General features: G+C 42.6%; 1 protein-coding gene across 2 annotated transcripts in view; it reads left to right on the forward strand.

The window, feature by feature from the left end:
• The window catches only part of sv2bb (synaptic vesicle glycoprotein 2Bb), a 43,623-nt gene extending 26,193 nt beyond the window's left edge, over window positions 1-17,430 (forward strand). For both annotated transcript variants that reach the window (XM_055934485.1, XM_055934484.1), the window contains exons 2-13: window positions 5,225-5,958; window positions 10,284-10,464; window positions 11,516-11,667; window positions 12,142-12,275; window positions 12,481-12,570; window positions 12,700-12,813; window positions 12,922-13,010; window positions 13,211-13,375; window positions 13,896-14,029; window positions 14,347-14,547; window positions 14,882-15,041; window positions 15,208-17,430. In XM_055934485.1, coding sequence (XP_055790460.1) covers window positions 5,496-5,958; window positions 10,284-10,464; window positions 11,516-11,667; window positions 12,142-12,275; window positions 12,481-12,570; window positions 12,700-12,813; window positions 12,922-13,010; window positions 13,211-13,375; window positions 13,896-14,029; window positions 14,347-14,547; window positions 14,882-15,041; window positions 15,208-15,391 — 2,067 coding nt within the window. In that variant the 5' untranslated portion in view covers window positions 5,225-5,495 and the 3' untranslated portion in view covers window positions 15,392-17,430. The remainder of the gene's footprint in view (window positions 1-5,224; window positions 5,959-10,283; window positions 10,465-11,515; window positions 11,668-12,141; window positions 12,276-12,480; window positions 12,571-12,699; window positions 12,814-12,921; window positions 13,011-13,210; window positions 13,376-13,895; window positions 14,030-14,346; window positions 14,548-14,881; window positions 15,042-15,207) is intronic.
• Window positions 17,431-18,034: the final 604 nt, after the last annotated feature.

The raw sequence follows: 18,034 nt of genomic DNA on the forward strand, positions 1-18,034 counted from the left end.
CCTGACCGAGTTATATGAATTCATATGGATGAGCATAGAACTCATGAAGCTGAAATGAAAATACATTTAGCTGGATATTCCCCTATGATCTAAGCGATCTCCTTATTCTCTTCTCTGCTGTCTACACATGCACACACACACAGCCGCACACACACACATGAATACTCGCCCACACACACACCTTTCCTGAGTTGCTGTTAATGAAGCAGAACCAGACTTCCAATCCCACTGTACACAGTAATCAGCATCAAGGTCATCAGCAATGGCCCTTTATTTTCCACCATACTCTCCTTCACTATAGAAAGACATTTTCCTTCTGTTTCTGGAAGGAGGCCTAATATGCGTGAAATTATGTCTGTGTAAAGAAACTTCTCGTGTCATGCTCTCCTCAAAATAACGAGCTTCGGATGTTTTGAAAGCAAATGGTAGTGAGATCAGTTTGATAAACATCCGTTCAACTAAATAGCGCAGGACTGGATGGGCTCACTGCTCATCACATCTTTATTGCAATTTATTGCTGTGGACCATGAAAGATTCAAGAAGCTATGTATTATTATCATCCACTCTCCGACAAGGAGACGGCAAGAAGAGAAGACAGATAGGGTTGAGTAGGAATGATTTCAGGGGAAAGGAAGAACACATTGTTACGATGTCGCTACACAACTCCCACTGTTGAAACCTGAATCCTGATACCCACTGGTGACCTGGCAGGAGAAACTGCAGACCACGTGAACTGTAACTCACAGTACCATGATGTACTTTTTTCTTTAATAGTGTCTATATGCTTAAAAACAAATCTCCATTCAGGGTCAATTACAGGACAGTAATGAATAATACACCTCTCTGTGTTTTGATCATCACTGTGGTTACTAGTCTGCCTTCTGTAAATGTATATAATGTTCCTGCTTCCAACATAACGCATATTTATTTTGTATCGTTAGTGAAAAGGAATCCCTGTTTGAGTAGCACATATCTATGCTACCTGCAAAATGTTCTACCTCGTTCAAGGAACGATTCGATTCCCATGGACAGCCTCCTGTGTAAAGCTTAATTTGTCACATTATGACACTATTGTGTCCTCTCCTGGTGCTGCTAGCCGAACCCCTCCAGGGCTGTATCCTCTCCTGGTGCTGCTAGTGGAACCCCTCCAGGGCTGTATCCTCTCCTGGTGCTGCTAGTGGAACCCCTCCAGGGCTGTATCCTCTCCTGGTGCTGCTAGTGGAACCCCTCCAGGGCTGTATCCTCTCCTGGTGCTGCTAGTGGAACCCCTCCAGGGCTGTATCCTCTCTTGGTGCTGCTAGTGGAACCCCTCCAGGGCTGTATCCTCTCCTGGTGTTTCAGAGTTCCTTCCTTTTATCACGGCATCACTCTAATATTAGAACAAAGAAGAATTCATTAAGATTGAATGTAGTTATGTGGTAAGATTCCGGCAAGCCTGAAATGTAAGTTTTCTTTGCATGGTGCTCCAAACAAAAACAGGAAAGGGCCAGTACCTAGAGTACTGGACCCTCCACAACTTTCTCACACATACATATATATATATATATATATTTTTTAAATGTAACCTTTATTTAACCAGGCAAGTCAGCTAAGCACAAATTCTTTTTTACAATGACGGCCTACCAAGGAACAGTGGGTTAACTGCCTTGTTCAGTGGCAGAATGACAGATTTTTACCTTGTCAGCTCAGGGATTTGATCCAGCAAACTTTCACTTACTGGCCCAATACTCTAACCACGAGTGAAATGCCTGATCAAATTCCTTATATGCCTTTTGTTGTCACGCCCTGATCTGTTTCACCTATTCCTGTGATTGTCTCCACCCCCCCCCAGGTGTCGCTTATTTTCCCCAGTGTATTTATCCCTGTGTTTCCTGTCTCTCTGTGCCAGTTCGTCTTGTATGTTTAGTCAAGTCAACCAGTGTGTTTTTCCCGTACTCCTTTTTCTATTCTCTTTTTCTAGTCCTCCTGGTTTTGACCCTTGCCTGTTTCTGGACTTTGTAGCCGCCTGCCTGACAGTTCTGCCTGCCTTGACCACGAGCCTGTCTGCCACTCTGTACCTCCTGGACTCTGATCTGGTTCTGACCTTTTAGCCTGTCCACGACCATTCTCTTGCCTACCCCTTTGTATTAATGAACATTGTAAGACTCCAACCATCTGCCTCCTGTGTCTGCATCTGGGTCTCGCCTTGTGCCTTGATATTTGTATGTTTAACATGCCATGCATTTGTGATTACTTAAAGTTTTGACTGTACTATGTTGCAAAACACAGCCTACAGTCTTTATACAGTAGTGAATTCCACCATTTTCACCTCGTTGTACTGGTCAGCAGTGAATTGGAAAACAGAGCATAGGTTAATACTTCTCTCTGACTTTCTTCTCGCTCTCTCTGTCCCACTCTGTTCTGTCTCAGTAAGGAGCTCATTGTGTCTGTGGGTTCTCAGTACAGGGTATCAGGTTGAGTTGGTAAACATGCTGAAAGTGATTCCCTCCCTGAGCCAAGTCTTTATGGACGCTATCTGTGACCTTCACTTGTCTTAGTCAACATATAAAAAGTGGCACTGGAGCAGGTTCAGCAGTTTTCAGGCATGGTCACGGCTTTCAGGACAAAAATGCTGGATTTTCACACTTTATGAAGGGAAACAGATGATGTCAGGGTTATTGAAATGCAGGTCTTAAGGTCTGCAGAGCTGCTGGGTTTCAGTTCTACCTGATAGACATACTGTAGAGTACAGTATCATCCAATGGTAAAATATAGTTTATTTAGCAGACGCTTTTATCCAAAGGGACTTACAGTCATGCGTGCATCGATTTTACGTATGGTTGGCCCCAGGAATCGTACCCACAACCCTGGCGGTGCAAGCACCATGCTATACCAACTGAGCCATGCAGGACCGCTGTATCTGTCCCTTAAGAACCTAGCGGGACAGGAGGAAAACCAGCATAGCTGCAGAACTTCACGGCCCATATCGTATGCTTTTAATAGTCCTGCCTCTGCAATATGAAAGAAAAGAAGATGTGTACTGTACCATTGTGAATCCATCTCAACAACTCTAGCTGATTGTGTTGCATTCTTTAATCTTAACATGGACGGACAAACATAATTCCGAGAGCTATGGAATTAGGCAGGGGGAACAGCTGCTTTGAAATGTATTACAAATTGATTTTACTCAGACAACCATCTTCAAACTAGATTGCAGTGGGACCAATGCCTTGAGGAGCCGTGCATTACTAATGATACCATACCTTGTGGCATATTCACAGTCTTCTTCCCCTGACCCCCTGATCTATTCACTCAGGATGATTGTGTCACACAAGACAACCTTCCAGCCTGTTCTCATCCAAATTACCATGAATTTCATCTTTGTAGTGAAAAGGCCCTTGGTAAGAGCTGTGTGTAGAACAGAAGTAGTGTACTTGGCGAGGGAAGACTGTGGTATGCTGTGGAGGAGTCTTGGGAAGACGTATGGCTGAAGGCAGGCAGGCTGAGTGTGAAGGAGGTTGGGAGGCGTTAATGAGATGCCAGAGAGGAGGACAGAGATCCTGGAGAGTTACACACACACATGCACACACTAGCACCTGGCTTGGCTGCATACCTCCTGGGTCTCCTTATTTGTTTAACGAATCCAAGAACATGCTAATGTCCCTCACAGTGTCTCTCTTTACACCATGATTCAAATTAGAATGTTAATTAAAGTTTAGTCCCTCGTATACAGATGTAAAATCTTAATTTGATCACTCTTTTGTTGCTGAGAATTTTCCTGCACAACAGGAAATGCAAACTTGTAGTGTATTCAAGGTTTAAAAAGGCTTCTAAAGTTATTCATTTCCACTTTAAAATGTCAGACTTGATTTGCCCTAACAAAAATGTTATTATAACCCACATTATAACCCACATAATAGTTCACATTGCCTGTTGCTACAAGACTATTTTCCTGCTGTAAAAAACTGGCTCAAATTAAGTGTGATCATATCCCTACAAAGGAATACCAAATGAATACTACTACACTACAGAATGTAGGCTATTACATCCTCAAAGGTTGGCTGATATAGAATATTTAGAGGAATAAGGAATAACTAAACATTTTGATTATTCTCAGTGAGACACGTTTGGCTGATTTCTAATGGATGAATGATTAAACTATGATACCCATGTAACTCCACTTCCTCGACAGCAGCCACAGTGTCCTCTCAGTGTAGTGACACAATGGTAGTAAGTGATAGAGAGAGTGGGGGGGTGGGGGGTGGGGGGGGGGGGTCCAGAGAGCCAGTAGAGACTAGTGACAGCCAGGCAGCATTAACCCGGGCGAGACAAATCTCATTTTCAGCATTACCAGGCTCTTTGGTGTGTGAGAGGGCTGAAGAAAAGGCTTACTTGTGAATGTGACAGCGTGGCTTCCCTCCTTTACCACGCTCAGGCTGTAGAGATGTAAAGAGAACTGTTATGGGGTGGATTAGTGGGGGAGATTTGTTCGACTGGTTATGTCATTATCAGAGTTGTCAAAGATGTGAAACTGCTTCATCTGAAATGGAACAATAGAAAAAAGAAGACAAAATAAAAAATAAAATAATTACCCTTCAAATTATATTGTTTGCTCGGCAAAGAGTTGATACAGAATTACCAAGATGTGATCTATAGGTTTAGAGGTTTAAACTAGAATCTAGATTTCAATCTGCACCACGAGTAGTGATTCGTATCCAAGAAATAAGAAAAATATGTTTTTATACGCTCAATAATTGCACAATTATACGTCTCATTGGGTGTGGTGTGTGTTAATATTGTTGTCTACTATATTCCATTTGTGTTGTAGTGTGAGCTGAATGATCTGAGAGGGTATGACATTATACATCAAGGCTATGGCCTAAGGTAGCATATTACTACAGACATGTTTAGGTAGCGGTAGGAATTCTCTAAGGAACCTATTAAAATGGATCATTTCAAGGAATTCATTTATCATGCCAGTGAACCTCCGGTGACATTTTCATGCAATCTGAAACTGCATCCAGCTGTTTCAGTACTGAGTCCATTAGAACTGGAAAAAGGCCCTACAGTAGATAGATGCAGTAGATCCCAATGATCTACAATATGTCTAGTTTCAGCTCCCAGTCAAATCTATACAAAACGGATGAAACATTCCCAAGTGTTCTGAGTAAATTAACAGAGTATTGGTTTTGTTATCAATCATAAGAAATATGAATAGCATAACCGAATACACTTTCTCTTTCAGGTTCAGCATGAGGCCTTGTGAAGAACTGAACAGGCGAAAGTAGCTACTCGACAAACAACACTATTGTTCCAATACAGGTACTGCTAAAAAGAGTAGTTGAACAACAACCTCCTCAGAACAGGAACAAGAAACAACTGCATCTGGAATACAAGAACACACACGGAGCAAAGCACCGGAACAAGGTGTCCGGGAGTATGCCAGTCTAGTTTAGAATCATCTGAAGGATTTCACTGCAACAGTGCTGACTTGGCTGTAGCGTCTCAGCGGCATCATGGCTGACCCTTACCAGAACAACGTGTACCACCAAGGAGGAGGTGACCCCTACGGCACCTACGGAGAGGGAGGAGGCCAGGGGGGCTACGGTTACCAGGGCGAGTCCTACCCTCAGGAGGAGGACGCAGCCAGCGATGCCACGGAGGGCCATGATGACGAGGACCAGATGTACGAGGGGGAGTACCAGGGGATCCCCCACCCTGACGAGGTGAAGGCGGCCCAGAGGGCAGCGAGGGCCAAGGCCAGGCAGGCTCAGGCAGGGGCTACGGAGCTGGAGGAGCTGGCTGAGCAGTATGAGGACATCATGGAGGACTGTGGACATGGACGGTTCCAGTGGACCCTGTTTATAGTGCTGGGCCTGGCCCTCATGGCTGACGGGGTGGAGTGTTTTGTGGTGGGGTTCGTGCTGCCCAGTGCGGAGAAGGACATGTGCTTATCCAATGGAGAGAAAGGCATGCTAGGTGAGTCATGGATAAATGCCATTACTTGTTAGAAGACATACAGCCCATACTAACACATTTACAATGTCTGGATCAACTGATTCGAGCCAATAGCAGCCTGGCAATCAATACTAGCCAGCAGGTACTTAAGTACTCCGTGAATTAGAAATGCTCTCAAATTAGCTAATGGCACAGTCGATTTCAAGATTAATCTGTTTGCTAGTCATGCTCTACTGAACGTCAATATATTCCTGCTCAGTGAAGCAGGTGGGAAATTTATGATCTGTATCCCCACAGCCAATAACACATTATTTTTGGCAACCGGAACGGGTCTGAGGCACGCCACCAATCACACTGATTGAGACCATGCAGCATTTTGCAGGTTCACGTCTGAGGGAAATGGGTCCTCTTTCCATTCCACCTTAACAACAGCAGCTAGCTAAATAAGCACATCAGACGAGTTCACAACATTTCTGAACGGTTCTTCTCAGAGACTGACATAGGATATTTGAACACATAACAGGGCATTCAAATGTTCAAGGTTTTCTACCCAAAGGCTTGATAAAAGAACTGGCCTATCTAAAATAACTGACGGAGATAAATCAAACTGGACATGGGAAAATTTGGTTAAGAATACGACATCTTTGAAGAGTGGGACATATTGTTCTAGTGCAGTGGTGAATTAGTAATTCAGAGTTAACAATACAAGACAAGTCCTTCACTTTGAAGCCTGTGGGTGGAAGCTGTCCAAGGAGACAAATATCTGGGATGAGAGGGCTTTTTTTCCCCTCTCTCCAGCCAACAGCCTCCTCCCAGCGACCACAAGCAGGCTGTACTGATAGTACTGAGTCAGCAGGTAGCTGAGGAGAGGAGATCGATAGCTACTCTACTGACCTTGCGTCTAGGATACGTACTGTTCGCCTGCTGCTTCACTTTCCTTCGGCTAACTTATGCTGCAGCAATCACAATCACAATCACAATCAACTTTTATTCACTGTACTGTACATTCTGCAGTCCTCACATCTCAGACTGACTGACATGCCCAAAGTAATGGCACTTCGAGTATAAATAATGTTTTGAATTGAATTAAATTGAATAGGTATGGTGGTTTCAGGGTACTTTTAGGTACTCGAAGGAAGCAGGGTATGCTTGATCACAGTGAAACATCTCATGTAGCATCTCCTTTTAAAAGGAATAAGTTAGCAGATGTTATGTTTTGGTGTGGCATGAATGCTGCTCTTTACAGTAATTTCATCTACATATTTTAGTCCAAATTTACAGAATGCACTCTGGTTTTTCCTCAAGGGTTGATATGTTCACTCCTTAACTATAAGCAATCAGCTTCAATGGGACTGAAATATGAGCTGTCTCTAATCCACACTTTCACTGTGATCACCACAGCATACATTCTGACTCAATGGGTGAAAGCTGTCCAATCAGAAGGCAGAGTGGCAGCAGTGTCACTAACCTTCAGGGAGAGGAGGGTGGGGGATTGGTTGTCTTCTCCTTATCCGGTGATGGGCGGGCCTTCGCTCTCACACCAGTCATCACCCACACCCCCCATGGCAGTGCCATCTGCAGTGACATCGTGGCCCAGAGCGTGATACCAGGCTTTGGTGCTAGACATATTGATACATTTAGTTATTTTGGGAAGATTCTTCCCCAGTGATAGATGGGTATGGTTGATAGGCTACATGTAAGCTGAGGGAAGCTTTAGGCGTACATATACAGTACAGTGCATAGAAAAGTGTCACAGAAAAGTACTGGAAGGGTCACATACGTTATAGGTACTTATCTGGGGCTTAAATAGTCTTTATCTGAAAATACTGTACTTGCTTGCTGAGGCACAAACACAGCCAACTACAGGATTCTATCAAATGTCAGCATTTACTTGAACTAAAAGAAAATTATACTTGACGCAGGCTTTCATTATATGCTAAAAATACTTGTTCCAGCCAAGCTTTGCAAGATGGACAAAGGTACACATTAAACGGTATGTTCTAAAAAGAGACACCCCACTGAGAAGTAAAAACACAAAAAAATCATTATGACATCTAAATAGCATACCTGTTACCATTGTTAAGGCTTTACAAAAGACCACTCAAGGCTATTAATTTGACCAAAAACACTTAGTCTGTTGTTACCTTAGAAACACGATTTTACCTCTCTGACCTAGCACTTGAGAGAGTAAGAATGCAGAGTACAAAAAATGGGTATAAACATGTACAATTATTCCAATAAATGTTTGGGATAAGAGAATTTTGTTCTCCAGGTTCATAACCCAATTTAATTATATTACTCAGTCTGCGAACCAGAATTTGTAAGATCCTGGTCGAATGAAACAGATGGAGGCCCAGCTAAATAGTCAAAAAGGTTTATTCACGGGAACGTTCTCCAATCAAGAATACAAAACAATTCATTTTATACTGACTTCTCACGCCCACACATTCACACAACCATACGCACACACATACACATACACACATACATACACACATACATACAAACAGACGCACACACATGTCCTGCTACCCAGGCGACAGAGATTAGTGACCTTGTTCTTGACACGTACTCCCTGTTCCCTCCCAAATCTCTAGCCAGGTCGGCACCAAGCTCAGACAGTCTGTGTTTATAATACCATAAAGACATATTGTCTTTACACTAATTCTGACTAGGACTACACATTTATTGATTATGATTTTATACATTCTAATCACTTCCATACAATTATATGTTTCAGGGCGGAATATTCTAATCATTCAATTAACAGATAATTCTCACCTAACAGTTTGTCGTTGAGTGTGTCCAACTAAACATGTTTTTTATTACACAAATTATTTCATTAATGAGAGATTTCTCAATACTGTCCATAGGACATTGTCCTGCATTTTGTCCGGGTTAGGCCGTCATCTCTCAGGAGAGATGGACAAGCCTGCCCCACGGTGGACAACATCAAAATGTCACCAATGCCCAGCTATCACGATGTGCTGGGGCTACTGGGCTCTTTTAGTAGTTGAGCAATTCAAGAACAACTCTGTAAATTATATGTTCCCTAAAATACAATGCTGGGATCCATAAAAACACATCCAGAATGTATGGTCACAACCAGAACGTATGGTCACAACCAGAACGTATGGTCACAAACAGAACGTATGGTCACAAACAGAATGTATGGTCACAACCAGAACGTATGGTCACAACCAGAACGTATGGTCACAACCAGAACGTATGGTCACAAACAGAATGTATGGTCACAACCAGAACGTATGGTCACAACCAGAACGTATGGTCACAAACAGAAGGTATGGTCACAAACAGAACGTATGGTCACAACCAGAATGTATGGTCACAACCAGAACGTATGGTCACAACCAGAATGTATGGTCACAACCAGAACGTATGGTCACAACCAGAATGTATGGTCACAAACAGAACGTATGGTCACAACCAGAACGTATGGTCACAACCAGAACGTATGGTCACAACCAGAATGTATGGTCACAACCAGAACGTATGGTCACAACCAGAACGTATGGTCACAAACAGAATGTATGGTCACAAACAGAACGTATGGTCACAACCAGAACGTATGGTCACAACCAGACGTATGGTCACAACCAGAACGTATGGTCACAAACAGATTGTATGGTCACAAACAGAACGTATGGTCACAACCAGAACGTATGGTCACAACCAGAACGTATGGTCACAACCAGAACGTATGGTCACAACCAGAACGTATGGTCACAACCAGAATGTATGGTCACAACCAGAACGTATGGTCACAACCAGAACGTATGGTCACAACCAGAACGTATGGTCACAACCAGAATGTATGGTCACAACCAGAATGTATGGTCACAACCAGAACGTATGGTCACAACCAGAACGTATGGTCACAAACAGAATGTATGGTCACAAACAGAACGTATGGTCACAACCAGAACGTATGGTCACAACCAGACGTATGGTCACAACCAGACGTATGGTCACAAACAGATTGTATGGTCACAAACAGAACGTATGGTCACAACCAGAACGTATGGTCACAACCAGAACGTATGGTCACAACCAGAACGTATGGTCACAACCAGAACGTATGGTCACAACCAGAACGTATGGTCACAACCAGAACGTATGGTCACAACCAGAACGTATGGTCACAACCAGAACGTATGGTCACAACCAGAATGTATGGTCACAACCAGAACGTATGGTCATCTCAACAGTGTGTTGAGTGGAATCTGCCTTTCACTTTATTCACAGAGTTCAAATCACTAGATACATGTCTGCTAGTGAACTGTAGCTGTGCTGGCCTCTGACTGTGTCTTGCCTCTCCCCTGCAGGTTTGATAGTGTTCCTGGGCATGATGTTTGGGGCGTTCATCTGGGGTGGAATGGCAGACAAACTGGGCCGCCGGAAGTGTCTGATCTGGGCCCTCACCGTCAACTGTGTCTTCGCCTTCCTCTCCTCCTTCGCCCAGGGATACGGCTTCTTCCTCTTCTTTAGGCTCTTCTCTGGCATCGGGTAAGAAAGACCCCCGTCTATAGAGAAAGTGGAAACAAGGGATGAATTGCTACTCGAAGGAATTTGGGTTGTCACTGGGATTGGGGCTTAACCTGAACATGATCCTCTCCACCTGATAAAATGTGTGCTGCACAATGTTACGTATGTGTCGCACGACGTGACGCTTACACAGCTTCTAAAGAACTACAACAAAGAAGAAATAGTTACTGCAGGACAACACATTCAGAGCCTTCCTCCTCCTACAACAACGCAGCACTGTGCTGTCTCAGAATAGCGTTGTTCCACAGGGATGTAAGCTTATGCTTACTGACTCCAGAATCAGGTCAAAGCTACAGTATGCAAAAACATTGTGTTGTGTAAAAAGAAAAGCTCAGCTGCAAGAGCATGGTGTATTAGTTCCATGTGTATCCATGTATGTTTGGATATTTGTGGAAGCTCAAACTACTGACAAAAATCTGCAAAAAAATACTATTTTCCTTTATGTCTCCTGCTCCAAAAAGATATTTCAGTACCAGTAATTTTCTCTCTAGGTTTGCATTGAAATACATCTCAGTGCAGTCCAAAATGTGATTTTGCTGTGTTTTATATTTCCACACTATGAGGTTGGAATAATACTGTGAAATTGTGAAAATTATGATAATGCCCTTTTAGTGTAAGAGCTGTTTGAAATTTCAGCCTGTTATGGTGGGATGGAGTTCTGGCCTGCCTTGTGACATCACCAGGCAGTCAATTACTTAATAGACCAATAAGAAAGAGTGTTCCAAACCTCTCTGACAATAAGCGCCAGTTTTCAGTTGTCCCCTCCCACTCAGACACTCACATATAGTCCTAGCAAAATTCTTGCTTGAGAAATTGCTCTTTGCTAAGAAGCTATTTCTCTTTCTTTTTGACCATTTTAATTGAAAACAATCACAGTAAGGTAATTCATTGTTACCCAAAAAAACGCTGCATTGGACCATTAAATAAAGATAATACTTGCAAGATTACACATCTGTTGTGTAGTCTACAATCTCGGTGAGTTCCTATACTAATCCTGTGTTTCTCCCTTCAGCATCGGAGGCTCTGTCCCCATAGTCTACTCCTACTTCTCAGAGTTCCTGCAGATGGATAAGAGAGGGGAGCACCTGAGCTGGCTGTGTATGTTCTGGATGGTGGGGGGCATCTACGCCTCATTCACTGCCTGGGGCATCATCCCTCGCTACGGTATAGTACACACTAAACACTCAACAGGAAACTCTTACTATGACCTGGGATCAATATTATCTTGCTGACATAAGCAAGTTTAGCTACAGTGGTCTGTGTACTGGATGTTGTGTAAATGTAACCAAATTATAGCATATGTATTGAGTTCATTACTTGGCTGATAGATCTTTTAAAGATATTAGTCTGTAAACGCACAGTAAAATATATTTCAGTACCGGTCATTTACTCTAGGTTTGCATTGAAATACATCTCAGTGCAGTCCAAAATGTGATTTTGCTGTGTTTTATATTTCAACACTATGAGGTTGGAATAATACTGTGAAATTGTGAAAATGATCATAATGCCCTTTTAGTATATCTTACTGTGATTGTTTTCTAGACACATTGAGAGATTTTGGCTGTATTGTATTCCAGGCTCTTGAGTCTAGATGTAGAGAATGAATAAGGATTGTGTTGTGGCTGTATTGTGTTCCAGGCTGGGGCTTCAGCATGGGGACAGAGTTCCAGTTCCACAGCTGGAGGGTGTTTGTGCTGGTCTGTGCCCTGCCTGCCATCACCTCCCTTGTGGGACTCATGTTCATGCCTGAGAGCCCCAGGTTCCTCCTGGAAGTAAGATCTGTTTTCTCCAATTAAAGATTGTTCACAGATGAACAGTTCAGGAACTTTATACTCTGGGTTTAACATATTGTGTCGATAATTTTTTTCCGTTCATAAATCAACACCGAGTTTGTTAGATAAAACAAAACTGATCGATAAAAAGTGTGTGGACTACTATCCTAAGGTTTCACTCAGAGTATGTGATTGTCTTTGTCAGAATGCCAAACATGACGAGGCCTGGATGATCTTGAAGAATGTTCATGACACCAACTGGAGGGCTAAGGGCCAGCCTGAGAAGGTCTTCCAGGTGAGTGGAGACACGACAACAGTTTGACAATAAATAACACGCTCTTGAAGGGCTGCTTTGCCGTTTCTCAGCATCACAGAATATAATGAAACCTAACTAGAGGAGTGAACATCATTTCATTCCCGTCAGGTGACCCACATCAAGGCTCCTAAGACCAATGAGGATGAGTTCATTGAGATCCAGAGTGCCACAGGGACGGCTATACAGCGATGGGCCGTTCGAACCCTCACTCTGTGCAAACTGGTAGGCCCCAAAATGTCCTGAAAACAAACGTGTTACCTAATGAGACCAACATTAACAGTAACAGGCTATTAGTAGGTGACGTGTCACTATGCCATGTTTTCATTGCAGATGCTGAAGAACGTTGCTTCTCTCTTGGGACCTGAGCTGAGACTGAGTACACTGTTCATGGCCATCATCTGGTTCACCATGGCCTTCAGGTAAATATATGTACAATATATGTGATGCCAAAGAGGTAAGAGTGTATATATAGTGTGTGAAGCTGATTGTAAATGTATCAAGACTGCATCACAAATGGTATCCAATCAGGATGCAAAAATACTGTATGTGTATTCTAACGTTGGTTGTCAATGTTCCTTTTTACATTGGTCCAATAACTCTTGTTACCGTTGTGTTTCAGTTACTATGGACTGGGTGTGTGGTTCCCTGACATGATCAAATACCTGCAGCAAGAGGAGTATGAATCCAAAGTCAAGGTGTTCCATAGAGAGAGAGTAGAACGCTTCCACTTCAACTTCTCCCTGGAGAATCAGATCCACAGAGAGGGAGAATACATCAATGACAAGTATGTCACCTCTATCGTCCCCTTCTGGCCATTCTCACTACTACACCACAGTACCACGGGTAGTAATATTACAACAGTCATTTCATTATCATGTCTCTTTAATATGACAATGTAACATATCATTCTATGTAAGTATGGCGCCCAGGGGCGCAACTTTGGTTCTAGACGTCGGGTGGACATAATTATAATAATAATAATTTTTTTTTATCCAGTCAGATAAACACTACCCGACCGCTCGGAGGCATCCGCATGGTCCTAAAGCACACATTTGCCTCGATTTGTATCACAGTCCAATGATACAACTGGGGGGGGGGGGGGGCAAAAAAGCTATTTCAGAATGTGGGGCCCCATCCCCAGTGAAAGTTGTGCCCCTGATGGAACGTATCATTTCTTTCAAAATTCGACAGACAATTTTGAAGAGGGATAGTGCTGTCTGCCATTCTAGCATGTAACCATTAGTTAGCTGTGTGCCACTTGGTCAAAAAGTCAGGAATCATGCTTTTGTGTTCCATCCCTTTAGGTTCATCAGCATGGAGATGAAGTCTGTAAAGTTTGAGGATTCACTGTTTGAAGATTGTTACTTTGAGGACATCAAGTCCACTGAAACAATGTTTGAGAACTGCACCATCAGATCCACCGTCTTCTATAACACAGGTGGGGGCCACTGGAGGTGTTACAGTAGGCCAACCAATGCATCACATTGTTAACAAGTTTAACCCTTTGGAAAGTTTCCAAAAGAAAAAAAGGTTAAACGGAGATTAAACTTTTGCAATAATCAAGTCCTGCTCAATATGAATGAAACATTGTGACCTTACAGTATCTAATGCATGCCAGCATCATCAATTACTATTGCTATGTTTCACTGTAAAAAGACAGTACATATTGACCAATGGACTAAGAATTGCAAAGTCATGCATGTTGCTCCATGTATACTATTTATGTTATCAATGCCATTGTCACGGTTTCTCCAGACCTGTATGAGGAGAAGTTCATAGACTGTAAGCTGGAGAACACCACGTTCCTCCACAACAAGAGGGGCTGTCACCTGGACATCGACGAGGAGAACGACGTGCTTATCTACCTGGTCAGCTTCCTGGGGTCCCTGGCTGTTCTACCCGGCAACATTATATCAGCTCTGTTCATGGAGAAGATAGGCAGGGTCAAAATCATAGGTGAGTAGGTCTGCATTGGACAAAGTACAATGGTAAAAGCTTCCTTTCATTTTAGCTGTATTAGCTCTTACAATGGACAGGTAGGACAAGTGCAGATACTGTGTAGAGCAGCAGCTCAGCTATTGCCCTCCTGGGATTCTGCTCTGCAATTGTCAGATGAGAAAGGTGTTATGGAGTTAAATCTATGGGTGTGAGCCTTGAAATATGATCAAAGAACATTGAAGTGTGAATTAATCGTACAGCACACCTCACGGCTACATCACTTTCTGCATACGACGTGCCACTGAGCTAAGCGACATTCTACCGTGAGCCCGCTCTGCTCCTCTCTCTGCAGGCCTCTCCATGCTAATCTCAGCTGGGTGCACCTTCTTCCTGTTCCTAAGCTTCAGTCAGGCGGCCATCATAGCCTGGCAGTGTCTGTTCTGTGGGGTCAGCGTGGCAGCATGGAACGGCATCGAGGTCATCACAGTGGAACTCTACCCAGCCTCCAAAAGGTACAGTACAGCAATTTCTTAGATTAGGCGTATTGGAAATAGCTAGATTATACTATATCGTATGATTGATTTTTATACTCTTTGAAATATGTCAACCCATTATTAGAAAGTTATAAAGTTAGTTTCCTGTGGGTACTTATCCTGTGTCCCTAACCTCCTCCCACAGAGCCACAGCGTTTGGGGTGTTGAATGCCCTGTGTAAACTGGCTGCTATCCTGGGTAGCTCCATCTTTGCCTCCTTTGTGGGGGTCACCAAAGTCGTCCCCATTCTCCTCTCCTGTGCTGCTCTGGTGTGCGGAGGCCTGGTGGCCCTCAAGCTACCCGAGACCCGGGAGAAGATCCTCCAGTGAGGTGGTCATACTGGCCAAAAGGTCAAAGGTGCCAGGAGCAACCTTTACAGGCGGAGTTACTCTGAGAGACACACAGGCATTACGCAAGATTGGCTTTAACCAACAGGAATTGACAGGAGTTTGTTCCAGCAACATATTGAGAACCTTTAATAACATGCTAACTAACAGTGTGCTTCATTGTCTGTTCTGTCTCCCCAGTTATGACGTGTTTGGAGTGAAATGCTTTAAAATCTACTCCGTATATAAATTATTCTTGGGACCAAATGGACATTTTCTCAAATTCAATCTTTTATGTATCAGTCTATGAATCCTAATTTGCCCTACTAATGTATGATACTGTACATCTGAGACGAGATTAAAAATCTGAAAATGTATAAACCTCGACGGAGACTTTGGTAACCAGAAACAGATTTCTGGTCATGGAAATCTTTCCCCAGTGCCATTTTGAATTCACGTACTGTTGTTTTGTTCTGCCAGAATTACGTTTTTTTTATCTTGGCCCTGCCTCAATGAATAGTTCTCAACTCACACCCTCTACCTTCTCGCCAAAATGTAAACTCTCTGTAGACTGTAGCACTCCCTCCCTGTTCTTGTCTTGTGTTACAATCAACCTACATTATGGAGTGGGAGAACAGCAAATATCCTTCACCACATCTGTACTGTAATTTTGAATTTCTAACTTTAGTTGAGTGTTAAGAAGTTATAGTACATCAGTAGGACGCCACAAGAGAAACAACATAGAACTGCAATTTACTGCAGTATTTGCCCTTGGAAACCACAATAAATCAATTTATTTGTCGATTTTTGTGGTCCAACTTCACAATTGAATCTAACTAGCAACTTCATTTAGCAAACTGGTTGGTCCTAGAGTGTGTTTGTGTGCTTGCTTGTAAATGTTATCAGTTTCAGCCTCCATGTTACTGCACATGATGCTCTTGGCTGTGCTTTATTTGTGTTGTCTATGTGACGACATCTTTAGTTTTTCTGTTTAAGTGGTACCACATAGAATTATGAAGGAAAATGTGTTTTACAATATGTGGGGGAAATGCTCTTATTGTATTGGGGATGGGGGATTCACTGAAGCACACAGTGCTGTTACTGATAACTGTCGACTGAGTTGCATGTGTGTGTGTGTGTGTGTATGTGTGTTATCTACCTACCAGGTAATGTTTCTGTGTCTTTTTCATGTGTTGTTCAAAAAGCAAGTAGTCTGAATGATGTTTGCTGTCTGTGTCAATGTAAATAACTGACTGGATTGTAGCTTGTACCGGCTTGAATTAACAATCACTTTAGTTAGTTTAAGCATTCATAAGCTGATTCTTGTCAAGTATTGAGGAGCCAATTGCATTTCTTTTCCAATACAAAACAAGACTTTTTCCAATTATTTCTGTCATACTAACAATCAAACAGTTACACGCTTTGCTGTTGAAACACTATTTTACATTTGACTATCGTTATTGTATCTACACTATATTCACACAATAACGTAAGACATTTTAAATAGAGAAAGTTACAAAGCAAGAATGAAGGTGATATTGAATTATCCTTCTTCAAAGTGTAGCTTTGGTTTCCTTTAGCTAGTCTATCGAGCACTTGTACCATCCTCCGTAGGTAGACACAATCACATTATTGCCGATACATTATGTAGTAATTAATACCTGTTATACCTCTCTTGAAAACATACACTGATCTGTTATCAACTGAGCTGCAGGAAGTTATCCGCCTTACCTGAATGCAATGGTTCTGTCGAGCCGTAAGGTACACAGTGTTTTCAATAAAACCTTGTTTCTTTCTCCAGCATATGTTTGAACTGCTTCACTACCGTTATCAAGGGATCGGCTTATGAATACAGTTCTTAGGCGGTTTGTTTTTCTGAGTTAGTTTCTGTGTCCGTCATTGTAAAACAGAAAAAGCCATGCTTTGTTCTTTGATTTTTCTATTTTGATCTCAAAATACTGTCTGTCACGGTAAAAGACATTCATTTCACATACATGTTTCGTTTTGTGACTGTGAAAAAAAATAAAATCAATCTATCAGTGTACTGTGAGCGATGTCTGGTTTCTACTTGGCATTAGGGCTGTAATACACCACTCGGTGATAGACAGACCTGGTTGGTTCAGGTTTCTCCAGTGATATGAAAGGTGTAAAACACGAGCATGAGGAACTACACAACTCTCATAAGGCATTCATTCTGAGTTGCAAACATGCTCTCTTTACGCTTGGTTGAGATGTTTTGAGTCAGACATAGAACCCATTCAGGGCTTCCCGTCATTTCACCTGTTTTGAGTGGGGGGACATTGGAGGCGTGGGGGATGGTCCTCAACAGAGAGCATTGAAGGGGGGGGTAGATTTGTGGGTGGTGATGTTTACTCTACCAGAGGTGTGAAACAACTCACTTCCCCATGGACAACATCAGGACACCAGGTCCAATACAAGAGTAAAAATGGGAGCTGTGGATATTTATAGGTAGGGCAGGACAGAATACTAACAGTGAATCAATCATATTCCTTGGTCTGCATATTGTATGAGGAATTGCAAACAATTATACAGGACATAATAGAGGTTAACTGCTATACAAATATGAATCTGGTGAAAATCCATCACAGCTCTTCTCTAAAACCACAAACTGGATTCTAAGGCAAA

Source organism: Salvelinus fontinalis, chromosome 9 (assembly GCF_029448725.1).
Source record: "Salvelinus fontinalis isolate EN_2023a chromosome 9, ASM2944872v1, whole genome shotgun sequence".
Lineage (NCBI taxonomy): Eukaryota > Metazoa > Chordata > Actinopteri > Salmoniformes > Salmonidae > Salvelinus > Salvelinus fontinalis.